The sequence below is a fragment of the Rhamphochromis sp. 'chilingali' genome (genome assembly GCF_963969265.1).
Source record: "Rhamphochromis sp. 'chilingali' genome assembly, chromosome: 10".
In the NCBI taxonomy this organism is placed as follows: domain Eukaryota; kingdom Metazoa; phylum Chordata; class Actinopteri; order Cichliformes; family Cichlidae; genus Rhamphochromis; species Rhamphochromis sp. 'chilingali'.
The window spans coordinates 39,604,514-39,632,327 of record NC_137937.1 but is presented as its reverse complement, the minus strand read 5'-3'; the positions used below and the strand labels follow the sequence as shown (position 1 = coordinate 39,632,327).

The window sequence follows — 27,814 nt, the reverse complement described above, 5'->3', positions numbered from 1 at the left end:
GGAGACATGAAATCAGATCAGAGAGAATGAATGTGATTGGTTGATCAGGTGTTCAGGTGTGTGTTCTGTGTTTGCAGCAGTAGGTAAGAATCCTCCCCTGCATCAGCATGGCAATGTGAACATGAATACACATGCAGTGAGACCTGCTAGAGCTATAAAGCTGGCCTTCACCTGACCAGGTGATGTGCTCAGCATCCGTTACCATGGGGATTTAGCAGGTGACGAGCGAACACTCGCTGGCGTTAATCAACTTTCAGGACTCCGGGTCAGAACTTACAAACCTGTCTGGCTGGGGTTTTATTGTGAAGGGCTGCACCGGAAGTGTGTGGTTGCGAGCGTGCTTGGAGCCTCCCTGCAGCGGAGCAGAGAGGAGGAGGAGGAGAACGAGCTGAAGGTCACAGCTGGAGCAGCATCATCAGCATCGATCGATCCTGTGATCGATCATCGGCCGCTGATCGGTCACAGCAGCAGCGAGACACACCAGCAGCCTCCGCCTGTCTCCGCCCGCCTCTCCGCCATGGGGAACCGGGGGATGGAGGAGCTGATCCCGCTGGTGAACCGGCTGCAGGATGCCTTCTCCGCCATCGGCCAGAACTCCAGCCTCGACCTGCCGCAGATCGCGGTGGTGGGCGGTCAGAGCGCCGGCAAGAGCTCGGTGCTCGAGAACTTCGTGGGCAAGTGAGTCCCCCTGTGTGTGTGTGTGTGCGTGTGTACCTGTTTAGACATCTTTGTGGGTACCAAAAATGGGAACGTTCCTGTGCTTGTTATGGTTAGGTTCTTTTTGATGGTTCGGTAAGCAGCTGGGAAAGCTTAGAGGCTCTCATTAAGATATGAAAAAGAGAATGCGTGTGTGCCCACCTGTCTGTTTGAGCTGGGGGTGGAGATTCTTCTTCTTCTGTTCAGCCCTTTAAAACACATTCAGGTGGAGGTGTGACATTTGGTTGGAGGTGGAGTGATGTTCAGGTGGAGGTGTCACGGCGGTGGAGCAGAGTTACCGACCCGCTCATGAGCTGGTAAATGGACTGATTCTTACACAGCGCTTTTCTACGCTCAAACATGCTACACCCCCCCATCCCTCCACCAACACCCGTGCAACCACACAAGCACTTTCTTCTATGCTTTAGGTGCTAACTAGGTAACATTCGCTCTGATGGATGCATCGCAGACATACTTGTGGTTAGTATCTTGGTAAATGGCCTGTATTTATATAGCGCTTTACACATCCACCCATTCACACACACATCCACACACTGGTGATGGCAGCTACATTGTAGCCACAGCCACCCTGGGGCGCACTGACAGAGGCGAGGCTGCCGGACACTGGCGCCACCGGGCCCTCTGACCACCACCAGTAGGCAACGGGTGAAGTGTCTTGCCCAAGGACACAACGACTAAGACTGTCCAAGCCGGGGCTCGAACTGGCAACTTTCCGATTACAAGGCGAACTCCCAACTCTTGAGCCACGATCGCCCCGTATCTTGCCCGAAGATATTTGGCTGGCAGACTGGGGGAGCCTGGGATCGAACCACCAACCTTCTGATCAGTAGATGACCTGCTCTACCTTCACCTCATCATCTGCAGGATGTGTTTGTCTGTGGCGCTGATCCCAGATCACGACTCACAGAGATTATATAATTTGTCTGGCCCGAGAGCGCCTAAAGATCCCACAGCAGGACCTGGAAAACTGGAGGAAAGACATCTGGAATGCCCTGATTACCCTGTTGCTAAGAAGGTGGAAAGAGATGAATGGAAAGCCCAGAGCGTGTGAGAGGCGACAGTAATATTTCAGAAAACACTTCCTGAGATAAAATTCTGACCTACCTAAAAAGAAAAACGTCAGAAATGAGCCATGCCTCTGTTCCCAACACTCTGTTTGGCACATTTTTTCTACTCCTGCTCCGCGTGATGTCACAGAGGCTATGTCGTCATATGTCTTGATGCATCTCAATCATCCAGGGAAGTAAATCTCCAAAAGCTGATTCTGTTCATCTGGACGTAGCGTTTTGTGGGAGAAACGTTTTGTCATCATCCAGGTGACGTCTTCAGTCTCAGCTGACTGCAGGTTTCAATCTTATATACAGGACATTTGCATAATGACTGAAACCAGCCCACTGAAGGAACAGTGGGCTGGGAGGTCAGTTCCTTAATCATAATTATGCAAATTCCATGACCATTGATCACCGTTGGTGTTCCAGGGTAGGATCACAAAGCCCTCTTTTCCACTTCTTCCATGTACAAATTGGCCACGATGGGTGAAACTGGGGAGCCCACGGCACACCCATGTTTCTGCCGGTAGAACTGAGCCTTGTATGTGAAGTAGGTGGAGTGAAGACACAGTTCAAACACACTTGGTGGATGCTGAGAGTGGTCCTGCTGCTGAGGTTGGGGTCATCCTGTAATCTCTTACGGACTAACTCCAACGCTTCTGTGAATGGGATGCAAGTGAAGAGAGATGTAACATAACGAACTGACCTCCCAGCCCATTGTTTCTTCAGTGGGCTGGTTTCAGTCATTATGCAAACGTCCTGTTTATAAGATTGGGGAAACCTGCAGTCAGCTGAGACTGAAGAAGGCACTTGTAAGCTGCAGAGGAGGAGGTGGCAGCAGGGTGGAGGATCTGTGCATATAGAAACTGTGTGTGTCTCTGAGGTCTGTAGTTTGAGTCCTGCTGGAAGATGGCATGTGATTGGCTGAATATTTTTATCTTCACTCTGAGAATGGGTGGGGGGTGGGGGGTGGGGGTGGGGGGGTCTCTGTCTGCATCTCTGCTCTTATTGGTTGCTTCAGGTCACATGAGTCAGGAGGCTTTTGGTCAGGGCAGCATCGTATGACAATATCAGCGTGATGTGTGTGAGCTGACTGCAGAGGACTCACACTGCAGCACACAGACACACACACACAGACACACACACACACAGACACACACACACACAGACACACACACACACACGCACACACACACAGACACACACACACACACGCACACACACACAGACACACACACACAGACACGCACACACACACAGACACATACACACGCACACACACAGAGACACACACACTCACACTGTGAGGATGTCGTGACGATGCTTTTCTTCAAGCCTCTCGGAGGGATCCCATCACACAGCTCACAGTGTGTTTCATTGAATGCAGACTTGAGTGGGCCACAGTGGAACCATCTCTGTCCTGCCTCCTCTATAACACATTTCCTTCAGTTACGTAAGTGAAGGGGATGTGATGCAGCACGACAAAAGAAAACCATCCATCCCAGCGTAGCACCTCCCTCTCCCTGCCACCTCCGGGGTCCGTGAAGCCGCTTCCTGCGGGGCATCATCCAACTCGTGTGTTTGAACTCTCTTATGTCATTTAACCAGCACGTCCCTGACATCAACATGTCTTTTTCAAGGCAGAGCCAAGTTAGAAGGCACAGCATTACACTCTTCAGTCACAGACGTCTGTGTGAGCAGACCAGTGACTTCCCCTTTCTGTCACTGTTAACCAGTGAAACTGCACTTTAAACTCCAAGATATGAGAAAACGAAAGTAAATATTAGGGCTGGGCGATATATCGTGTTTTTAAATATATCGATATATTTTTTTTTATACGAGATGTGAGATGTGACAATATGTTACTGCGTTACGTTACAATTATAGTTGTGGAGCCGCAAGTTTGCCTCTCTTTCGTCCACTTTTGTCTCGACGCAACGTTACTCTGCCTTGCCTCTCCTTCACTGAACACAACTCCCCCATCACCTGCAGGTGTAATGCCTCCGGCTCTTCATAAATCACAGACGCTCAGAAAGGTTGGCTTTTCGTGGTTTATTCTGCAGAAGACATAAAAAACACTCAACATGTGTCTTCTGATGGTACCAGCAATTGTAGCTCCCTCACAGTGCAAACGCACCTTGTGTTGACAGACTTACAATTTGCTTCTTAATAAAGAAAAGTTGGAAAATAATCATTTCTCCCATTTTACAGTCTGTCACACTGAACTTGTATACAAAAAGAAATCTTATAACCCATAAAAATACATTTCACAACCGTATAAAACAAAATAACAGGATAACAGAAGTCTCAGTAAACAGTATCACCGGCTCAACATTTCCCTCTAGTGGACAAATTACGGTAGAGCACTACATTTTCGCATGCTTGAGCTTTACAGACAAAATGACCGTTAACAAGCTCACGTAGCTGCAGCAGACAAAACACACTCAACATGTGTCTTCTGAAGGTACCAGCAATTGTCCATCCATCCATCCATCTTCATCCGCTTTGTCCGGGGCCGGGTCGCGGGGGCAGCAGCCTAAGCAAAGAGGCCCAGACCTCCCTCTCCCCAGCCACCTCCTCCAGCTTATCCGGGGGAATACCAAGGCGTTCCCAGGCCAGCCGAGAGATATAATCTCTCCAGCGTGTCCTGGGTCTGCCCCGGGGCCTCCTCCCGGTGGGACATGCCTGGAACACCTCACCCAGGAGGCGCCCAGGGGGCATCCTTGTCAGATGCCCGAACCACCTCAGCTGGCTCCTTTCGATGTGGAGCAGCAGCTGCTCTACTCTGAGCCCCTCCCGGATGGCCGAACTTCTCACCCTATCTCTAAGGGAGAGGCCAGCCACCCTTCGGAGGAAGCTCATTTCTGCCGCTTGTATCCGCAATCTCGTTCTTTCGGTCACTACCCACAGCTCGTGGCCATAGGTGAGGGTAGGGACGTAGATCGACCGGTAAATTGAGAGCTTCGCTTTTACACTCAGCTCCCTCTTCACCACGACGGACCGGTGCAGCGTCCGCATTACTGCAGCCGCAGCCCCAATCCGTCTGTCGATCTCCGGCTCCCTTCTCCCATCACTCGCGAACAAGACCCCGAGATACTTGAACTCCTCCACTTGGGGCAGGAACTCATCCCCGACCCGGAGTGGGCACTCCACCCTTTTCCGGCTGAGAACCATGGCCTCAGATTTGGAGGTGCTGATCCTCATTCCCGCTGCTTCACACTCGGCTGCGAACCGTTCCAGTGCGAGCTGGAGGCCCTCACCCGATGAAGCCAACAGAACCACATCATCTGCAAAAATCAGAGATGAGATTCTGAGGCCACCAAAGCGAAAGCCCTCCGCCACTTGGCTGCGCCTAGAAATCCTGTCCATATAAATTATGAACAGAACCGGAGACAAAGGGCAGCCCTGGCGGAGCCCATCACCCACCGGGAACGAGTCCGACTTATTGCCGGCAATGCGAACCAAGCTCTTGCAACGGTTGTATAGGGATCGAATGGCCCGTAGCAATGGGCCAGACACCCCATATTCCCGCAACACCTCCCACAGGACACCCCGAGGGACACGGTCGAATGCCTTCTCCAAGTCCACAAAACACATGTAGACTGGTTGGGCAAACTCCCATGCACCCTCAAGTATCCTCGAGAGGATAAAGAGCTGGTCCAGTGTTCCGCGACCAGGACGAAAACCGCATTGTTCCTCCTGTATCCGAGGTTCGACTAACGGACAAACTCTCCTTTCCAGCACCCTGGCATAGACTTTCCCAGGGAGGCTGAGGAGTGTGATCCCCCTGTAGTTGGAACACACCCTCCGGTCCCCTTTCTTAAAGATGGGGACCACCACCCCGGTCTGCCAGTCCACAGGTACTGCCCCTGATCTCCACACAACATTGCAGAGGCGTGTCAACCAGGACAGCCCTACAACGTCCAGAGCCTTCAGGAACTCGGGGCGGACCTCATCAACACCAGGGGCTCTGCCACCAAGGAGTTGTTTAACTGCCTCAGTGACCTCGCCCCCGGAAATTGGCGGGTCATTCCCCTCATCCCCAGACTCTGCTTCCTCCTCGGAAGACGTGTCAGTGGGATTAAGGAGGTCCTCGAAGTATTCCTTCCACCGCCTGACAATTTTCTCAGTCGACGTCAGCAGCGCTCCGCCAGCACTATACACAGTGCAGGTAGAGCACCGCTTTCCCCTCCTGAGACGTCTGACGGTTTGCCAGAATCTCTTCGAGGCAGTCCGAAAGTCTTTTTCCATGGCCTCTCCGAACTCCTCCCACACCCGAGTTTTTGCTTCAACCACTGCCCGAGCCGCATTCCGCTTGGCCTGTCGATACCTGTCGGCTGCCTCCGAAGTCCCACAGGCTAACCAAGCCCGATAGGACTCCTTCTTCAGCCTGGTGGCTCCCTTCACCTCTGGTGTCCACCATTTGGTTCGGGGATTACCACCACGGCAGGCACCAACCACCTTGCGGCCGCAGCTCAATGCAGCAGCTTCGGCAATGGAGACGCTGAACATGGTCCATTCGGACTCAATGTCCCCAGTCTCCCTCGGAATGCTGTTGAAGCTCTGCCGGAGGTGTGCGTTGAAGATCTCGCGGACTGGGGCCTCTGCTAGACGTTCCCAGCACACCCTCACTACGCGTTTAGGTGCACCAGGTCTGTCCAGCGTCCTCCCCCGCCACCTGATCCAACTCACCACCAGGTGGTGATCAGTTGACAGCTCAGCCCCTCTCTTTACCCGAGTGTCCAGAACATATGGTCGCAGGTCTGCTGATACGATTACAAAATCGATCATCGACCTACGGCCTAGAGCGTCCTGGTGCCACGTGCACTCATGGACACTCTTATGTTCAAACAGGGTGTTCGTTATGGCCAAACTGTGATTAGCACAGAAGTCCAATAACAGAGCACCGCTCGGGTTCAGATCAGGGAGGCCGTTCCTCCCAATCACGCCCCTCCAGGTCTCACTGTCGTTACCCACGTGAGCATTGAAGTCTCCCAGCAGGACAACAGAGTCTCCAGGTGGAGCACCCTCCAGCACCCCCCCCCCCCCCCCCCCCCCCCCCCAGGGACTCTAAGAAGGCTGGGTACTCTGAACTGCCACTCGGCGCATAAGCGCAGATGACAGTCAGGACCTGTTCCCCGACCCTAAGGCGCAGGGAACAAACCCTCTCGTCCACCGGGAAAAACCCCAACGTACCGGCAGCAAGCCGAGGGGATATTAGGATACCCACCCCAGCCCGCCGCCTCTCACCAGGGGCAACTCCAGACTGAGACAGAGTCCAGCCCCTCTCCAGGAGACTGGTTCCAGAGCCCAAGCCATGTGTAGAGGTGAGCCCGACTATATCTAGCCGGTACCTGAATCATTTCTTCAACAGATTTGACTCAGCCATGAGGCAGTCTGCAACATCGGCTGCAGACTCACCCAACCCCACTGCTGCTGTTCCACCTCAGACACTTCACACCTCCTCTATTCACCCTGCTCACTCCCCCCCACCCCCAACAACAGCATCCAATACACACTCAACACAAGGCTCCAGCCTGTCTCTCTCAACCACCCAGGTTAGGAGGGAACTGAGGAGGATTAATGGCAAGAAGGCAGCGGGTCCAGATGGCATCAGCTCGAGGGTCGTCAGGTCCTGCGCGGACCAACTGTGTGGGGTGATGGAGCACCTCTTCAACCTGAGCCTGAGGTTGGGAAGAGTCCCACAGCTCTGGAAAACCTCCTGTGTTGTACCAGTGCCAAAGACTTCACACCCCAAGGACCTCAACAGCTACAGGCCGGTGGCTCTGACATCCCACCTGATGAAGACCCTGGAGCGGTTGGTCCTGGCTCAGCTTCGGCGCCTAATAAGCTCATCACTGGACCCACTTCAGTTTGCCTACCAGCCTGGCATTGGAGCGGATGATGCCGTCATTCACCTCCTACATCGTTCCCTCGCTCACCTGGAGACCGCTGGAAGCACTGTGAGAATCATGTTCTTTGATTTCTCCAGTGCCTTCAACACCATTCTTCCCTCGGTTCTAAAGGACAAGCTGGTGAACTCTGGAGTGGACCATCACCTCACTACCTGGATCCTGGACTACCTCACCGACCGACCACAGTATGTGAGGACTCAGGGCTGTGTGTCGTACAGGGTCGTCTGCAGTACGGGGGCCCCACAGGGAACGGTTCTGGCTCCGTTCCTCTTCACCATCTACACTGCAGACTTCTCCCACAATTCCACCCAGTGCTTCCTGCAGAAGTTCTCTGATGACTCTGCAATAGTCGGCCTCATCACTGATGGGGACGACAAGGAGTACAGAGGTCTGACCCAAGACTTTGTGGACTGGTGCCAGCTGAACTACCTCCAGATCAACGCCAGTAAAACCAAGGAACTGGTGGTAGACTTCCGCAGGCACAAGCATTCTCCACTGCAACCACTGAACATCCAAGGTATGGACATTGAGGCTGTGGACAGCTACAGGTACCTTGGTGTTCATCTGAACAATAGACTGGACTGGACTCATAACTCAGACGCCCTCTACAGGAAAGGGCAGAGCAGGCTGTACCTGCTGCGGAGACTCAGGTCGTTTGGAGTGGAGAGCCCACTCCTGAAGAAATTCTATGACTCTGTTGTGGCTTCTGCTATCTTTTATGGCGTGGTCTGCTGGGGCGGCAGCATCTCTGCTGGGGACAGGAAGAGACTGAACAGGGTGATCCGAAGGGCCAGCTCTGTTCTAGGATGCCCTCTGGACCCAGTGGAGGTGGTGAGTGACAGGAGAACGGCGGCTAAGCTGTCATCCCTGATGGACAACATCTCCCACCCCATGCAGCAGACTGTGACAGCACTGAGCAGCTCCTTCAGTGGGAGACTGCGGCACCCACGGTGTGGGACGGAGAGATTTCGCAGGTCTTTCCTCCCCACTGCTGTCAGACTCCATAATAAAGACTTTAACTGATCAAGCACACACATCCATACATATGCAATAATACTAAGTGCAATAATCCTTTCTGTCATCGTTGTATTTTTACTCAGTTGTATATAGTATTTGTATTTGTATTCTATTTTTATCTTATTGTATATTTATTTTATTTTATTCTACTGTATATAGTATTTTATTTTATTCTATTCTGTACAGTTGTGTACTGTATTTATTCTTATTGTATTCTAATTTTTGCCTCATAACTTTTGCACTGTCCACTTCCTGCTGTGACAAAACAAATTTCCCACGTGTGGGACTAATAAAGGTTATCTTATCTTATCTTACCTCTCAACCTCACGCACTAACTCAGGCTCCTTCCCACCAGAGAGGTGACATTCCATGTCCCTATTGCCAGTCTTGGCAGCCGGGGGTCAGTCCGCCAGGGCCTCTGCTCCTGGCCGCCACCCGGCACACAATGCACCCGACCCCTATGGCGCCTCCTGCGGGAGGATGGGCCCATGTCTCCTCTTCGGGCTGTGCCCGGCCGGGCCCCATGGACTAAGGCCTGGCCACCAGATGCTCGCCCTCGGGCACCCTCCCCGGGCCTGGCTCCAGGGCGGGGCCCCGGTAACCCTATCCCGGGCAGGGTAAACTGTTCCCTCGGTGTCCTTTTCATAAGGGTCTTATGAATCGCTCTTTGTCTGGTCCCTCACCAGCAATTGTAGCTCCTGCAATGTAAAGCAAACGTCACAAAAAAGCGCAGAAAAACAGTAAGTCCAGCTATGCGCAGCAACCACTAGGGGGCCGGCAAAAGCTTACTGCAAAAGAGCATAGATACGGCAGAAACACTGTTTAACAGCAACCAACCTTTGTTTCAGTTACACAGTAGCGTTCTAACATCAATACAAATCTATATACACCAACATGTACAACCTATGTAACAACATTTACACCAGAAACCATAAAGATGCCAGAGCCTTTCATTACAGAACTTACCCTCACAGTGCAAATGGGCCTTGTGAGGAACAGAAGCCTTAGAAGCTTCTAAACGCCAGAGCGAGATCCGGTTGATGGATTTTCAAAATAAAATACAACAAAGATGATAAAATTCACACTTAAAATAATAATTAAGACCAGGTAAGTACATGTTTTTCCAGATGTATTTTTAACTCTGTTATACTCAGCCCCACTGAATTTGATCAAATTTGAGCCTCAGGTACCAAAGGCACCCACACTGGTACACACCAACCAAACAGAGGTCAAAAATCACAAACACCAACTAAACGTATCCCTAAGGATGAAGTGGGATTGGAGCAGCGCTAAACTCCCAACCCAGCAACTGGCAGCAGAGTGCCCGAAATACACCCTACCAATAACCCTTTACAAGGTGTGTACCACGGCTCAACAGGGAAAAAAACAACAAAAATGCAGAGTACGTAACAGCAAGTACAAATCCCATCACTCAGGTAGACATATAAACAAAACATTTGGATCAGTCTATTCACTGGTTTGACAAGTCGCCCAAGTCTGGTTCTGATCTGGGAAGCATCCCCGGTTTGGCCATAGTCAACCTTTGGGGACTGAGCAATGGCATGAGCAACTATATCCACCGCTACCTCAGGTGTAGTAGAGCATACTTGTACACCCTCCCCACAGCTCGTAGCAATATTGACCTCTTGGGATGCCGTGCTAGAACCAGCTTGGTCAAAGTCCACTTCAACAGACAAGCCCGATGCGGCTGGCAGGACTGAATCCATGCTTGAAACATCAGTAACATCTCCCTGAGACCGGCTGGACTCCGTCAACTGCGACACCCATGCAATTGTCCTCTCTTCAGGGTCCAAAGGTTCAGAGACAACCTCCAGGTCAGCTGTCCCATCCATGGCATCGGGTGAGCAGTCACCATCAGCACCAACACAGCTCACAGCAGGGGCATTCAAATCTCCCTCCCTATACGCAGCCCACACCAGAGACTCTGAGGAGCTCACTTATCAATTGACTCTCAAAATTAGCACCCTGGTCGCTGTGCATCCTTTCCAGAAAGCCGAACACACAGAAGTACCTGTTCCAGAGAAGCCTTGCAAGCTGTTTAGCCGACTGGTCCTTGTATGGGAAGGCCTGCGCCCATCCAGTGAAGTGGTCTGTGATGACCAAGACGTCCACAGACTTGTGTGAAGCCTCAGCCGACCAAAAGTTGATGCAGACCAACTCCAACAGTCTGGACAAGGACATGCTGAGCAAAAGAGCACGACCCTCTGGTTAGATGGTCTTACTGACTACGCAGCGCTGGCATCCCCGTACATGGCCTCTCACGTCACGCCCAAGGTTCAACCAGAGAAATCTCTTTCTAGCCAGGTCTAAACTCCTGAACTGGCCCTGGTGACCAGCATCATCATGGATCCCTCTGAGGACCTCGGCCTTCAACGAGTCAGGAACCACGAACTGCAGTCGTCTGTTACCTGATATCTGGTCTCTGGAGACTGTACAACACACCGTTGTTGAGAACCAGCTTCTCCCAGTGGCTCAGGTATCTTTTAACAAGGACCGGGTCCCCTACCCGCTCTCTCCTTGAGGGTCTCCTGTGTCTCTCAACGTAGAAGACGACGTGGGAAAGCACGTATTCAATTGTATTCTATTGAATCTATTGTTAAAAAAAAATCAAAACAAAAGAAAACATAAACTTTCTGTTATTTCATTCCTCGGGGAGTCTTTACAGTTAACAAACATCGAGCCCCTGGGCCGTATGTTTGACACCCCTGATATAGTGAGTGAAGAAGAAACACCCAGTGCATCATGGGAATCCCCCAGCAGCCTACACCTGGCAGCATAACTAAGGGAGGATTCAGGGTCACCTGATCCAAAAAGGAAAGTTTGAATCTTAAAAGCAGAGCTAGTGTCTGTCAGCAGCCAAGGTGCAAAATTAGAGAGGGCTAAAAAAGACCCAGTCAGAGAAGCTCAGATCATAGCAGCTGTTTGAAGATATTCAGAGTTCATATTTAAACTGAAGCGGTCCAGTGATGTGTGCAATGAGTTTGATGGGACATGTGAAGAGCTGTGATCTGCAGAGTCTGACAGAGGAGGCAGCGTGCACATCAATAATATCACTATAATCAAGGTTAAGAATATAACCTGTGCACGTTTTTACTAACTGCTGACTGGTAAACCAAAACTTTTCATAATAAAGTCAAATCTAAAGTTTGCACTCAATGCTCCGTCTGAACTTTGTTGTCCAACCGAACACTCAAATATTTATAGGATTACACACTTTCAATACAATCTCCCAGTTTATAAAAAACAATCTGTGAGTGATTTCTGGAAAACAGGATGAATTTGGTTTTATTAGCATTAATAACTAACTTTAAGCTGCACAATAAAGTCTGCAGCCACTGCAATGCAGTTTAAAGCACCTCAACAGGATGATTCAGAGTCGAGTGAGTCGGCCTACGGTACAGCGTCATCTGCAGAAAGGTGCAGATTTATTATTAATACAAATATCAAATAAATCAGCGGCGTTGTTGGGCTCAGCCTGCCCTTGGTAGGGTCTCCCAAGGACAACTGGGCCTGGTTTAAGGCCAGAACGAGTGTGAATAACACGACCTCTGAAAAAGCACTTTGGTGGTACCAAAGACACGGCTCAGCCTGTCCTTCGCAAAGTCGATCAGACAGCCAGAGGCTTACAGACATCGTTCAGAATCTAATGATCAATAAAATTATGTACAGTCGTGTCCTTTGTTACTAGCTCGTATCTTTGTTCCTCCTCTCAGGGACTTCCTCCCTCGTGGATCCGGCATCGTCACTCGGCGTCCCCTCGTGCTGCAGCTCATCAACTGTCCCACAGGTGAGACTCACAGTGCAGAGACACGTGGTTCGTCCGTGCGGTGTCTGATCTGATCGTGTGATGTATATTGATCAGAGTATGCCGAGTTCCTGCACTGCAAAGGGAAGAAGTTCACGGACTTTGATGAAGTTCGTCAGGAGATTGAAGCTGAAACGGATCGAGTGACGGGGCAGAACAAAGGCATCAGTCCGGTCCCCATCAACCTCAGAGTCTACTCCCCCAATGGTAACACACACACACACACACACACACATACACACCTGTCCTGGTCCTGACTCTGCTGTCTGTCCTCAGTCCTGAACCTGACTCTGGTGGATCTTCCTGGGATGACGAAGGTCGCAGTGGGCGACCAGCCACCCGACATCGAGCACCAGATCAGAGACATGATCATGCAGTTCGTTACTAAGGAAAACTGCCTCCTATTGGCTGTTTCCCCAGCCAACTCTGACCTTGCTAACTCTGACGCCCTGAAGATCGCTAAGGAGGTTGACCCACAAGGTAAGGCTCCTGACAGCTCCACCTGCATCTTTCACCTGTACTGTTCTTTCCTGGACTAAATAAAGTGTTTCGGTAATGTCGCGCAGGTCTGAGGACCATCGGGGTCATCACCAAACTGGATCTGATGGATGAAGGGACCGACGCCAGAGACATCCTGGAGAACAAACTGCTGCCGCTACGAAGAGGTACAGATGCATGACATTACACCAAACCCTCTCACTGGTTGGTGGTCAGCTGCCTGCTCAGTCAGATTTGAAGTCACCTCAAACACTTTCATTTCAAATTTCACTCAATGTGGAGGTGAAGAGACAGAACAGGCTACAGCTGAGCAGACAGAGACAATATGAGACTTTCACTGTGTCAGGTTACATCGGGGTCGTGAATCGCAGTCAGAAAGACATCGATGGGAAGAAAGACATCACCGCAGCCCTGCAGGCCGAGAGGAAGTTCTTCCTATCTCACCCAGCTTACCGTCACCTGGCGGACCGCATGGGCACCGCCTACCTGCAGAAGATTCTCAACCAGGTAAATGCACAAGATCTCTCCCAAGTCTTCTGACTGCAAGGATTTCAAATCTGTCTTTCCACAGGGCTGGGCAGTGAGTTCTGTTAGCTTAGCACAAACACTGGCACAGCTAAAGGTCCTCACTGTATAAATACTCTTTGAATTTCCCCAGAACATTTCCAAAACACTGTCTGATTTTTGAGGAAGTTATGAGGAGCAGGATTCTGGATTTAACAGGGAGCCAATGAAGGGACGGCGATACAGGAGAAATCTGCTCCCTGTCCCTGTCAGGACTCTTGCTGCAGCATTTTGGATTAACTGCAAATGGAAGAAAGCAGTCTTACATATTTGTTTAATATGTGCATTGAAGGACATGTCCTGGTCAGAAATGACTCCAAGGTTCCTCACAGCGTTACTGGAGGCCAAGGTAATGCCATCCAGAGTAAGAATCTGGTTAGATACCATATTTCTAAGATTTTCAGGGCCGAGTACAATAACCTCAGTTTGATCTGAATGAAGAAGCAGAAAGTTAGCGGCCATCCAGGTCTTTATGTCTTCAAGACATTCCTGCAGTTTAACTCATTGGTGTGTGTTATCTGGCTTCATGGACAGATAGAGCTGGGTGTCATCTGCATAGCAGTGTAAATGTATGCTATGTCTTCTAATGATGCTGCCTAAGGGAAGCATGTATAATGTAAACAGAATTGGTCCTAGCACTGAACCCTGTGGAACTCCATAATTAACCTCAGTGTGTGAAGAGGACTCTCCATTTACATGCACAAACTGGAGTCTATTAGATAGATATGATACAAACCCCTGCCTTTAATTCCACCTATGTTCTGATGTCAGTGATAAATAACAGAGCACCTCTCTGCTACCTCCAGCAACTGACCAATCACATTCGGGACACGTTGCCGGCGTTGCGCAGTAAACTGCAGAGTCAGCTGCTTTCCATCGAGAAGGAGGTGGAGGAGTACAAGAACTTCAGACCGGATGACCCGAGCCGCAAGACCAAGGCTTTGCTGCAGTAAGGACCAGCACAGATATTCACCTACGGCTCTCTTTAACACGCAGTTACAACGATTCAACGTGTCAAGATTCAACATGCATCATGCCAAGCTATGCGTTTTCTCTACACTGGTAGAGTGTAGAGAAAACGCATAGCTTGGCATGAATGATTTCACAGCATATGTTTAAGGACTAATGAACACGTCTGAGTTTACTTTGGACACACAGGGTCTACAGTATACTTACAGACTCAAGTATACACATACACACTGATATTTGGTTATCTCTTAGCAAGTTGCTCATCAAGCAGACACTTTTGGTATCAACAGGCTACCAGATGATATTTGACATCTCTTCTTGGTAGAGTTCATTTAAACTTGGTTCCTTTACACAGCCGGCTTTTAAGGTCTCCCATTTTCAACAGGGTTGAAGTCAGTTAATGTTAGCCCGCTTTATCCATTCCAGATCTAGTGTTAATGTGTGTTTGTCCCCAACTGTGTCCACGTTTCAACCCTGTAGTTACTGATTGAAGGTTACTCCATTACTTGAACAAATTTGTGTAATGTACCACTGGCACCAAACAGCACGATGCTGCCTCCACTATGCGTGCTCGCTGCTGCAGTGCTCCTGCGTTTGAAAGCCTCAGCTTTACCTCTTGGACCGATTTTAGACCCCGAGTGACCCCGAGTGCATCAAACACATCCTTTTTATCACTAACGAGATGTTAACAAGCCTCGTCATGTAAAAAGATATCGCAGAACATCTGAGGAGCTTGGAAAGAAATTTTCTTCCGAGAAGCTTCTCCAGTTCCAGACCAAAGGGTGGAGAGTCCCAGATTTTAGCCCTATGGGAGTGTCCCTTAATGAGATCGTTGACAAAATATTGACCGTAGTGCCTCATCATATGAGGCAAGGTGTGAAAACAGGTGTGGGTCATTATCAGCAGAGGCTCCAGGTGAACCCACTGTGAAACCTAGCCCCACCCTATCATGTGACTCACTGAGGTCAGATGACCCAGGATGTGAGTGGGTGTGTGAAGGATCTCAAAACTGGATTATAGATGGCAGTTGGTGTCGTAAGCCCCGCCCTCTGTTCCAGGATGGTCGTTCACAGTGGAGTAAATCTGTGTCCACTGTGAACGACCATCTTTGAACATGCGATGAGGCACATGATCAATAGTGGGTCAACGACCCTCTTGGGTCCCATTAGGACTTGAATCTGGGACTCACCATCATTAGATTTATGAGACACTATATATGTAGAAGTCGTGCTCTGCAGTGAGTCCACCCTGGAAAAGGAAGAGTTCGAAGAACTCGTTAGAAACGCCCAAAACGACATTCCTGCCTGTGACGAGCGGAAATCTCTGACCACAGTTCTATGAAGGGAGCTGAAGGAGGGGCTGTGTTGGTAAGCTAGAGAGGACCAAGGGTCGAGGTGACAGTAGAGTCACGAGTGTGATTTCAGGTGAAGGGAGCACGACTAGATGAGCCTACAGGTGTGAGATCTAAGTGTCAGATGTCGGTTGGGTATAACCAGCGCTGTACATTCACGGCAGGATGGTGCAGCAGTTCGCTGTGGACTTTGAGAAGCGCATCGAAGGGTCCGGGGATCAGGTGGACACCTACGAGCTGTCGGGAGGGGCGAAGATCAACCGCATCTTCCACGAACGCTTCCCCTTCGAACTGGTCAAGGTAACCGTTCCGCTCAGGTGACATCATCGCACCATGTGCGACATCATGCTGGTTCAGTGTGCAGCAGGACTTCCTGTGGCAGGCGAGTGATGTCATAAATGTGTTTGTGCAGCTGGAGAGTGATGAGAAGACTCTTCGTAAGGAGATCAGCTACGCCATCAAGAACATCCACGGGATAAGGTGGGTTTGTTTCTAAAGTCCTGCCTGATTGTAATATCAAACCTCGGTAAAAAATCCCTGTTTATTCTGTCTGCAGTACCTCCACTGTACAGCAGGGGGTGCAGTGCGCATGCTACCTGTTCATTTATTTGGGTTTGAACATTTTCTCTCGGCACGTTCTTCCTGTTTATGGATCCAGATGTATTCATGGATTATTAGCTTGTCATCTTTGAGGGCGCTGCCACTCAAAGATGTCTTCATCCGCTGAATAATCGACATTAGAGTACGAGTTTCATCCATAAACATCTGCCAATGTTATCCTGGGAACGTGTGTGTGTGTGTGTGTGTGAGACGCTGTTACAGAGAAACAGTTACACTAACTGTGCTCAGACAGCAGACGTGCGTCCCTGCAGCTTACTGTAACAAGTGCTGCATAGCTTTGATCTTTTTTCTATTCAGTTCAATTTAATTTACACAGCATCAAATCACAACAACAGTCGCCTCAAGGTGCTTTATATTGTACAGTATATCCTATAATAATAGATACAGAGAAAATCCCAACAATCATATGACCCCCTACGAGCAAGCACTTTGGCGACAGTGGGAAGGAAAAACTCCCTTTGAACAGGAAGAACCAGGCTCAGGGAGGGGCGGGGCCATCTGCTGTGATTGGTTGGGGTGAGAGAAGGAAGACAGGATGAAGACATGCTGTGGAAGAGAGACAGAGGTTAATGAGTGTGTGTCGCTGCGCTCGCAGAATTCTAATCCTTTAATTGTCCCACAAAGGGGGAACTTTGGTTGTATCAGCAGCAAAAACACACAAACAGACTAGAAACAGAAACACAATTTTTACATATTTACATCTTGGACAATAGCAAAGCAGAGTACTGTACAGTTATTAAAATTAGAGTACAGATAAGTGGCAAACCTAGGTTGTAGTGTGAAATGGAAAACTGAATACAGGGGTGAGTGTGAATGCGCTCACCTGTGCTCAGGACGGGTCTGTTCACCCCTGACATGGCATTCGAGACGATCGTGAAGCGTCTGATCGCTCAGCTCAAAGAGCCGTGTCAGAAATGTGTCGACATGGTGATCAGCGAGCTCGTCAACACCGTCAGGCAGTGCACGCAGAAGGTACTACACATACTACGAGTACTATCATCGCACAGTACTAAGCGCTAATACACAGTACTGACTACAGTGACCTTTGACCTCCTCCTGCCTGCAGCTGGCTCAGTATCCGATGCTCAGAGAGGAGATGGAGAGGATCGTCACTCAGCACATCAGAGACCGAGAGAGCCGCTCCAAAGAGCAGGTTGGTCACATGACACCGTCGCCATCTTGGTATGATCCTGACCATCGCAGTTCAGGCACTGGAGAGTCGTGGCCTATTCCAGCTGTCATTGGGTGAGAGGCGGGGCTCACCTTAGCAGGTGGGCAGGCTGTGACAGGGCCGTCCTCTTCACCGCCACCAAGTCATAGAAGATTTGCAGGATACATGGACATCACCTGTGTCACATGCCGCTGATGGCTGTCCGTCTCCCTCCTCAGGTGATGCTGCTGATCGACATCGAGTTGGCCTACGTGAACACAAACCACGAGGACTTCATCGGCTTCGCAAAGTAAGACCCTTAAACCGACTTCCTGTCAGGCTCACCTGTATCCCTGATACACAGGTACAGGTGTGTCAGCTGTCTGATACACCACCTGAGCTGTGTGAACACTCACCTGGGGTGTGTGTGTGTGTGTGTGTGTGTGTGTGTGTGTGTGTGTGTGTGTGTGTGTGTGTGTCAGCGCTCAGCAGAAAAGCAGTCAGATGAACAAGAAGAAGGCAGCAGGAAACCAGGTGAGTGTGTGCAGGTATCCTGGGAAAGGAGGAGCAACACGATGAAGTGTGGGAGGACGCCATCTTTAACCTCTTTTTCTTCCTCTGTCTCCAACGCCTCTGTTGCCACGGCAACCAGGATGAGATCATGGTGAGTGTGTGTGTTCATGTGTAGCGTAATGGGAAGGGTGAGGGTGCACCTGTGTTGGAGCTGGTTTACTGGAAACACTGGTGTCATTGACCTGTGAAATGCAGGTTTAAAGCAACCTTTGACCTTTGATCTGGATTTGAATCCTCCTCCTGAGGTGGTTCGTGATGTTGGTCCAGGTGTTATTTGATCTTTACCTGATACCAAACGTCCAGGTTTCTGCGGAGACTGCAGCCCAACATCAGATGTTTTCACATTTTAGCGATTAGTGACATCATCAGCAGTCACATGTTTTACTGATGCCGTGCGCAGGTGATCCGTAAAGGCTGGCTCACCATCAACAACATCGGCATCATGAAGGGCGGAGCCAAAGAGTACTGGTTCGTCCTGACTGCTGAGACGCTGTCCTGGTACAAAGATGACGAGGTAACACACACTGGCACAGACACCTGCACAAACGCACACGCATGCTCACACCTGCACCGTGCAGCGCTGTGTGGCAGAGCATGTTTTTATGTACCAGCTGGTTTTGTTTGTGTGCAGAGCTTTGCCGGTGAGCCGTGCCATTACACATCAGACATGTATTTCAAAACTGTCACAATCTGCAGTACAAACCGCGGCTGGACGAGTCATTTCAACACCTCACAGTCTGCAGGAGGAAACCGTGACAAACACACACATGTAAACACGTTGTTGCTCATTTCCATCAGCAGGTTTTTTGATACCAAAGGAAGGTGTCACATGGATCCAGCACAAACCTTTTATTTCTATTTAAAGTTAAATCTAGTTAAATAAAGGTTTACTGAGAGGGCAGAAGCCCGAAAGGCTTTATGCTATTTATCTCACTGCTTTCATTGCACCTCCTACAGGAGAAAGAGAAGAAGTACATGCTGCCTGTAGACAACCTGAAACTGAAGGACATTGAGAAGAGCTTCATGTCCAGCAAACACATCTTCGCCCTGTTCAACACTGAGCACAGGTCAGTGTGATCAGCCACGTCCACACACTGAGAGGTGCTCCGAGCGTCCAGCTCCTACGCTAACGTTTAACAACGAGTTAGTTTCCATCTGAGTGTGATGTGCTGTGATCGAACCGAGAATGAAAGCGTGTGGTTAAAAATCTGAAGGTCAGCGAAGATGGAAACTAAACGGAGCGCCATTTGGACACACAGCGATGTGCCAGCTGCAGCGGCTCGAAACACATCAGCGCAGATGTTTCCGGTGAAGGAGGAGGATGTTAAACTGTTCTCAGTCAAAGTTTAGGCTCTCTGATGGCGCAGACAAACGCCGTCACGTGACAGGAAGTAGACATGGAAAATGGAGATTTGTTTTTCAGCAGCAGATGAGATATGTGTGTGTCGTTGGTTCTGATGATGATCCTGTGATTTGTGTCTGTAGGAACGTGTACAAGGACTACCGTCAGCTGGAGCTGGCCAGCGAGTCTCAGGACGAGGTCGACGGCTGGAAGGCGTCCTTCCTACGTGCTGGAGTGTACCCTGAACGCAGCGTGGTACGCCCAATTTGTACTGTGTTATAACAATATTATTACTGATGTTATTACTTATTACTGCAGTACAATTACATGTAAATACTTTATTCTGTCCTCTCCACACCCTCCATCAGGATAAAGAGAAGGTGAGTGTCTCATGATGCACTTCAGGTGGAGGTGGTGTGTGTGTGTTTAACGGTCAGCGTGTGCAGGTGGAGGTCGAGGAGTCGAGTGGCGACGGGCAGATCCACAGTCTGGACCCTCAGCTGGAGCGGCAGGTGGAGATCGTCAGGAACCTGGTGGACTCGTACCTTGCCATCATCCACCGTACCATCAGGGACCTGATCCCCAAGACCATCATGCACCTAATGGTCAACAATGTACGACACACACACACACACACACACACACACACACACACACACACACACACACACACACACACACACACACACACACGTGTCTATATATACACATTACACATACATACACAAAGCTGTGTAAACCAACTATAAATAACGAATCTAAACTTATATACATAAAATACAGAAATGAATGAGGTGGAATGAATACTACAAAATGTACATAAGGTGCAGCTGCAGTCTGGCAGGGGGAGCAGTGTGACAGGTCAACTGTTTAGGAGGGAGATGGCGAGGGGAAAGAAACTGTTCCTGTGTCGGGTGGTCCTGGTCTGCAGGCTTCTGTACCGTCTGCCAGAGGGCAGCAGATCAAAAAGTCTGTGTGCAGGGTGTGAGGGGTCTGCGATGATTTTCCCTGCCCGTTTCCTGGTTCTTGAGAGGTACAGATCCTGGATGGAGGGCAGGGGGGCGCTGCACAAGGCCGTACAGGAAGTCATATTGTGAGTCACGTGACCTCCTCTCTGCTCCTCAGACGAAGGACTTCATCCACGCTGACCTGCTGGCTCAGCTGTACTCTTGTGGAGACCAGAACACCCTGATGGAGGAGTCCCAGGAACAGGTGAGGCAGCAGGTGGAGGTGGGAGGGGCTCGGGTTTTAAGCCAATCAGACTCAGACTCTGCTTCTTCCTGCTCTCGTCCAGGCTCAGCACCGCGATGAGATGCTCAGGATGTACCACGCGCTGCGCGAGGGCCTCAGCATCATCGGTGACATCAGCACCTCCACCATCACCACAGCGATGCCTCCGCCTGTTGACGACTCGTGGCTGCAGGTGACGGGGATGCCGTCAGGACGCAGGTATGCCGCTAACAGATGGGCCGTGCTGCGTAACAGACCATGGGCGGCATCGCTGACACTCGGCTGGTCTCTGCAGGTCCCCCATGTCCAGTCCGACCCCCCAGCGCCGGGCCCCTCCTGGCCCTCCTCGTCCAGGTGGTCGTGCCGCCCCGGGTCCCCCCTCCCGTCCAGCGGTGTCACCTGATCCTGGACCCCCACCCTCTATTCCCTCACGACCCAACAGAGCGCCACCACCTGGAGTTCCCAGGTAACGCTCCTCCTAATCCATGTTTATAACAGGAAACCTGAGGTCACAGAGGTCAGGTGATCAGCAGCACGGTCACAGGCTCCTAGCGTGTGCTGAGTTCAAATGCAGTCAGGACAGGTGAGTTTCTGGAGGCAGACTGTACATAAAAGATGAAAGGAGCCTGTGATGTCACATGGTCTCTCACAGTAACGTCACAGCAGCAGTGTTATTGGCCATGTCATTAAAAAAGCTCCGGCAGCACGCACACGGTCCACAGGTCCAGTTCAGGGACATGAGCTGAGCTGAAGCCCAGCAGACAGCCATCAGCTGCAGCCACCTGTTTCATCATCCACCTGTCAGTCAAAGAGGCCACGCCCCTAATAATGAAAACTTTAATCCAGGTGCGTAATAACGCATCCTCCAATAAATGATCCACAGACACCAAACACGTAAAGTTTTACATGGAAATCTGTGGGACTGACTCACTGCTGCTTCGGCTGGATGGTGGAGGAACTGCAGGTGTTGGTTGACGGGTGTGTGTGACAGTGTAAGACGGTCTCGGCGTGCAGTGTACAGGAGCATCAAACAGATGACTGTATCCTGGAATGCTGTTTCTAAACTGTACCATGAACATCCAGATGTTTCCAGGGATTGTCATCAGTGTGTGCAGCTGGCTTCAGCAGAGCTACAGTAAAAGACATCAGTCGTTAAAAAGAGCATTACCTGTGAAAGTGTTTGAACCTGAAGCAGAGAGTTTGTGTTTGTGTGACCCGGATGATGTTTTATCAAAAACTAGCTGAGAGCAACTTTCTTCTTCGTTGGTACTGTAGAACAAAAAGCAGCGATCAACAAACAACCTGCACAGACATGAAAAAGAAAGACTGTCTTTCTTTCCTCAGACTCTCCGTCCTCACCTGTGTGTCTGTTAGCCCAGCATGAGGTCTGCGCACCTGCCCACTCCCACACAGCCCACGGAGCCATGTCTGTCTGTCCTCCTGTCTGTCTGTCCTCCTGTCTGTGCGTGTCTGTGCGTGTGTGTGTGTCTGTGTGTGTTTTCCTGTCTTTCTGTCCGTTCGTCTCTTGTGTTTGTGTGATCCTGTTCTAACAGTACCTTTCAGAGGTGTTTGACAGTTTCTTATGATTTTCTATGTTTTTGCATAAATTTGATGTAAAAAGGAAAATAACAAAGTAAACACATACGACAATAAGTGCCAGGACTCAGTCTATTCACACCTACAGGCCAGTGGACACTCTGTCAATGATGATCTGTTAGCTGTTTGACAACTGCTCTTTCAAGGATGTTTGATATAAAGGAAGGTTGGAGATTGGCCTATAATTAGCTAAGACTGCTGGGTCTAGAGATGCTTTTTGAGTAAAGGTTTAACTACAGCCAGCTTGAAGGCCTGTGGTACATAGCCGATCATTAGAGATAGGTTGATCATATTTAAGATCGAAGAATTAATTAATGGCAGGACTTCTTTGAGCAGTTTTGTAGGAATGGGGTCTAAAAGACACGTTGATGGTTTGGAGGAAGTAATTATTGAAGTTAACTCAGAAAGATCAATTGGAGAAAAAGAGTCTAACTTAACATCAATGGTACTAAGAGTAGCTGTAGATAATATTACATCTGTGGGATGATTACTGGTAATTTTTTCTCTAATGATAAAAATTGTATTTGTGAAGAAGTTCATGAAGTCATTACTAGTTAACGTTAAAGGGATGGTTGGCTCAAAAGAGCTCTGACTGTTTGTCAGCCTGGCTACAGAGCTGAAGAGAAACCTGGGGTTGTTCTTATTTTCTTCAATCAGTGATGAATAGTAAGATGTTCTGGCTTTGTGGAGGGCTTTCTTATAAAGCAGCAAACTATTTCTCCAGGCTAAATGATGATCCTCTAAATTTGTGACACGCCATTTCCTCTCCAGATTACGAGTCATCTGCTTTAGGCTACGTGTTTGAGAATTATACCACGGAGTCAGGTACTTCTGATTAGAGACCTTAGTTTTCACAGGAGCTACAGTATCCAGAGTCGTACGTAGTGAGGAGGTGAAATTATTAACAAGATGATCGACCTCTGTTGGAGCAGCGTTCAGATAGCTGTTCTGCTCTATGTTGGTACAGGGCATTGAAGATGATAACAGTGGGTGGATTATATTCTTAAACTTAGTTACAGCGCTTTCAGAAAGACATCTACTGTGATAGAGTCTACTCTCCACTGCTGTGTAATCAATTATTGTAAATGTAAATGTTATCAGGAAATGATCAGACAGGAGAGGGTTTTCAGGAAACACTGTTAAATGTTCAGTTTCTATGCCATATGTTAAAACAAGATCTAGAGTGTGATTAAAGTGGTGGATGGGTTCTTTTACATTTTGAGAGAAGCCAATTGAGTCTAATAACAGATTAAATGCCATGTTGAGGCTGTCATTTTTAGCATCTACATGGATGTTAAAATCACCCACAATAATTATTTTATCTGAGCTCAGAACTAAATTAGATATAAAGTCTGAGAAATCAGACAAACTCTGTGTAAGGCCCAGGTGGACGATAGATGATAACAAGTAAGACTGGTTTCTGAGTTTCACAGCTGGGGTGGACGAGGCTAAGCATCAGGCTTTCAAATGAATTAAAAGTCTGTCTGGGTTTTTGGTTGATTAATAGGCTGGTGTGAAAAATTGCTGCCACACCTCCCCCTCGGCCTGTGCTTCGAGGTTTCTGGTAGTTAGAATGACTCGGGGGTGTTGATTCATTTAAACTAACATAATCATCCGGCTGCAACAGACTGAATAATGTCTGAGCTGCCCCTGCCAGAGGGATCGTAACGGTTCCAGCTAGTTCTGGTCCTCACTGATACCCACAGAGCATGTGTGGCTGAAATAGGACGTGTTAGCAGTCCAGTACAGGACGCGGGAGCCTCACTCATGTTGGATCAGTTTAGTGAATGAGTGATAGTCACCACTGTTTGGTTCTATGTTTGGACTTTTAGAAAATTTGATCAGATTTATGCAGAAATGTTGAAACATACTCACAAACCTTCAGTGTTTGGGAGGAATCTCTCAGCGTCAGAGCAGGTAGCTCCGCCTCCCTCATGTTGACCATATTTGGTTATTCTTTCAGAATCTCTATCAGTGACCAGTGAGGAGTTCACCAATGGTACGTCAGATGTCTGTGTGATGTCACTGTTTCCACCCTGTGTGTTTGTCTCATCGCCCAATCAAACTGTTGCGCTCACCGTGTGGTACCGCCCATTTTCCTAGCATCAGTGTGACTACCAGCTCCATCGGCCCGTGACTGACTGTCTGTCTCTCTGTCTGTCTGTCTGTCTCCAGTCGGAGGGCTCCTGCATCTCCATCCCGACCATCCAGACCAGCCTCTGACTCCGCCCCCTGACAGTCACACACACAAGCATACGAAACACGTGACCCGTGTGAAACGGCCGTTCCATCAGTGCTCCATATGTGGTTTCACAGCATGGACACTTTACTCAGATTTCCCTTTGGTCACATGCTGCACCAGACCAGCTCTGACTGGTTCAAACCTCAGACTTATTCCAGCCTGCTTAAACTGGTTCTAACTGGTTCTAATTCCAGCTTGATATTGATGGATGGGTTACTGGTACCAGCAGGATGATCCGAGCGGGTCCTGATGGTTTTTGTTTTAAACTCGGCTTCAGTGGTTCACAGTAGTTCTAACTCAGCCATATTTGAATGGACTGCTTTCCAAACCTGCTCCTTGTTTGGGTCCATCTACTGGTTTCACTGGTTCCTGCCAGTTGTTCCGATATACCGGTACCAACTGGTTCTTGAGAAATCCAGCCCTGATGTAGACCGGGCTGGTTGGTTTGAACAGACTGGTTGCCCAACATGCTAGTACCAGCTGTTTTAGCCAGTTCTGGTTGGCTCCGGTAAGTTTCAGCAACTGGTTTCTTTACATCTAACAAGTTTCTGCTGGTTCTAGTCTGTTGGATCTTCTAACTGGTTTAAATGTATAAGCTGCTCACCGAACGACCTGCTTATTGGTACCATCTGGTTCCATCAAGATCTACCGTGATCATGAGGATCACTGCTGGTTCTAGCCAGTTCTGTTTGTACTCATGTGACCTCTGACCCCTGTACCAGTTGGCCTTTCTCCTCATTTACTCTTCTCCTCTTTTGTTTTCTGTCATTTTTTTCCCAGTCGTCCCAGTAAAGGTAGCCCCGCCCACGGAGAGAGTCCCCAGTCTTCGATTGAGGGTTAAGCTGAACGGAGTGTGTGTTTGTGTCTCACTGAAGCTGTGTTACTGTGAACCTTCCTAGTAATAAACATATTGATTATTATCAGCACTTATTCTGACTGTATAGCAGCTGATCAGCAATACATTGTGTGTAAATATGACGTTCGGTCACGCCGCAGACAGAAACATGTGACCTCAGCAGGTCGGTCAGTACTGTAGACGACTCCGGAGGAGACGAGGCGAGGAGGAGGTCTCTGTTCTGAATGTCCCGGCTGAGATCATCTTCATGTTCACTTCCTGTTCTGATCCATGGTGCCGTTTCTTTACAGTGTAAAGTTTACAGTTTTAACTTGTGTATTTATCTATTTATTGTATTATTTATTTTACTCTGCTGGAATTCCACGTTTGTTTCTGCTGGCGTCTGTCCTTCCACCTGTAGCTGCACTGAACATGTGACATGTGTGGATCACCATGCACCATCCTCTAAGCACAAACATAGGCTGAAACCAGCTGTACACAGGCCTCGTGAACGGTCATGTAACTGGCTCAGTTTGTGCGTTTGTAACTGTCAAAGTTATGGACAGTACTGAATCCAGATGTTTCCAGAGATGGGCTGTGACCTCTCAGCTGGATCCAGGGACTCAATCAGTCTGTGCTCAGACTTTATGAGCGGTTCAGCAAAGACGGTGTAACAGATGGACGTAGCTGCCGTGATGTTTTATATTTTTGAATGCCAGTATGAAGCCATGAGACGAGCTTCTCTCACCATGGCCATCTCAGTGTGTTGACACATGTGTGACGATTGAGGGGTGGAGCCAAGAGGCCCGATGAGTTTTTCAGAAACATACAACGATCAAAATGTTTGAAATTGACTCGATCTGTTATTGGGTTCGAACTGAGACGAGCAGCAGGGACCAAAAACTCACCAGGAAGTGTTAACAGAGGTCACGGCCAGGGTGGTTTTTCAGACTTCTGTGGGACTGGCAAGTCTACCACAGCTAATGCCCCCTGGTGGCCATTACAAAGATTGCAGCTTTAGTGCGTCACGTTTCAGACCCAGAAGCTATGTCCATCTTTTATACCGTCTTTAAGGTGGGATAGTTAGCTGTGAGTTAGCTAGAATAAAGGTAGCTTAAGGTCAAATTTGATCCCTCCACAAATCAAATCCTGCTGATGCGGTTTCCGTTAAAGGTCAAATTCGGTCCGATATCCTGAACCCTTCACATAGTAATCGGGCTGTTAGAGGTAGAGAGCTGTTATCACATCTACATCAGAGAGAGAAAAGATTGAAAAGCAGCACAGTGCTCGCTGAGCTCACCCACCTTCAGCTAACCGTCCCGTCTTACCTCTGATCTACATCTGTTCCACAAATGTTTGTCCAGTGTAGCTATTGCATGGACCACGAAGCTACCAGCTGGTTCCAAATGGATCGTTGTGGTTCCTCCTTCCCTTTCCTGGTTCCAGCTGGTTCTACCTCTTCATCTAACGCCAGCAGGGTTGACATGTTTTTTGTTCTTCTTCATTTCCTCATTGGTTTACCGTGAGCTTCCTCTGATGTGAAGATCAGAGGAAACTGTGACTGAAGCGATGAGGAGATAATGTTTGTGGAGGTGGCCCGGTTTCTCTGGAGGTGGGGTTGGTTTTGTGCTGCTCATGCGAGCAAAGTGTCAAGCGATCGTGTTTCCTGTTTGGATGTACCAGCTGATCTCCTCACTGTGTTGTGTTTGTTCTTCATGTTGTGGTGATTTTGTAGAGTTAGTTAAGCTCCGAGCAGCGTTCAGCGCCGCCACCGCCGCGGGGCATTAGCTGTGCCGTGTCGTCGTTGTCTACATTAACGTCTGCATGCTTGTCGTATGAGTTTATCAATCAGTAAAGTGTTACACTTTGCTCTGCAGCGGCACACTCCACGCACCTCGGCCCCTCCCACACCTGTGCTTGTGCATAGTTACCTGTGTATGCTCTCAATATGAATCTATGTGCAGCGAATATGACGATATAGAAATGTACCATATATATGTGAGCAAAAAGCTAAACTAAATATGCAGCGGCCAACACTGTAGTGTGTGTGTGTGTGTGTGTGTGTACAAAAGAGAGTGTGTGTGTGTGTAGATCTGTTGTGTATTAGTATCATGTGATCAGGGCCCAAACAGATATGAATAAAGTTTGTGTGAATGAAGATGACTTTGACTCTTTGTCACCCACTCACCTCCTGACACCATCATCAGTCACATGACATGTCACATGACCTCTTGATATGGGGTTTTCTACTTGATATGTTTCTCTTTCTCGCTCTGTCTCTAATTCATCCTAGCTAACATACATCAACATCCTGTTATC

General features: G+C 49.1%; 1 protein-coding gene across 2 annotated transcripts; it reads left to right on the top strand.

The window, feature by feature from the left end:
- The first annotated feature begins 343 nt into the window (after nucleotides 1-343).
- On the top strand, nucleotides 344-27,613 carry LOC308403710 (dynamin-1-like). 2 transcript variants are annotated; one of them, XM_080893376.1, is made up of 23 exons: nucleotides 344-678; nucleotides 12,433-12,506; nucleotides 12,582-12,731; nucleotides 12,801-13,004; nucleotides 13,091-13,189; nucleotides 13,369-13,529; nucleotides 14,393-14,535; nucleotides 16,071-16,206; nucleotides 16,319-16,386; nucleotides 17,361-17,499; nucleotides 17,594-17,680; nucleotides 17,917-17,987; nucleotides 18,160-18,211; nucleotides 18,330-18,341; nucleotides 18,651-18,764; nucleotides 19,208-19,317; nucleotides 19,736-19,847; nucleotides 19,961-19,972; nucleotides 20,039-20,206; nucleotides 20,718-20,804; nucleotides 20,887-21,041; nucleotides 21,118-21,288; nucleotides 25,441-27,613. In XM_080893376.1, exons 1-23 carry the CDS (start codon nucleotides 518-520, stop codon nucleotides 25,499-25,501), a joined length of 2,547 nt encoding a protein of 848 aa, XP_080749502.1. In that variant the 5' UTR covers nucleotides 344-517; the 3' UTR covers nucleotides 25,502-27,613. The 2 variants fall into 2 exon arrangements, with proteins under 2 accessions (XP_080749502.1, XP_080749503.1); XM_080893377.1 differs by lacking the exons at nucleotides 344-678; nucleotides 12,433-12,506 and having other exon boundaries at nucleotides 12,594-13,004; nucleotides 24,594-27,613.
- Nucleotides 27,614-27,814: the final 201 nt, after the last annotated feature.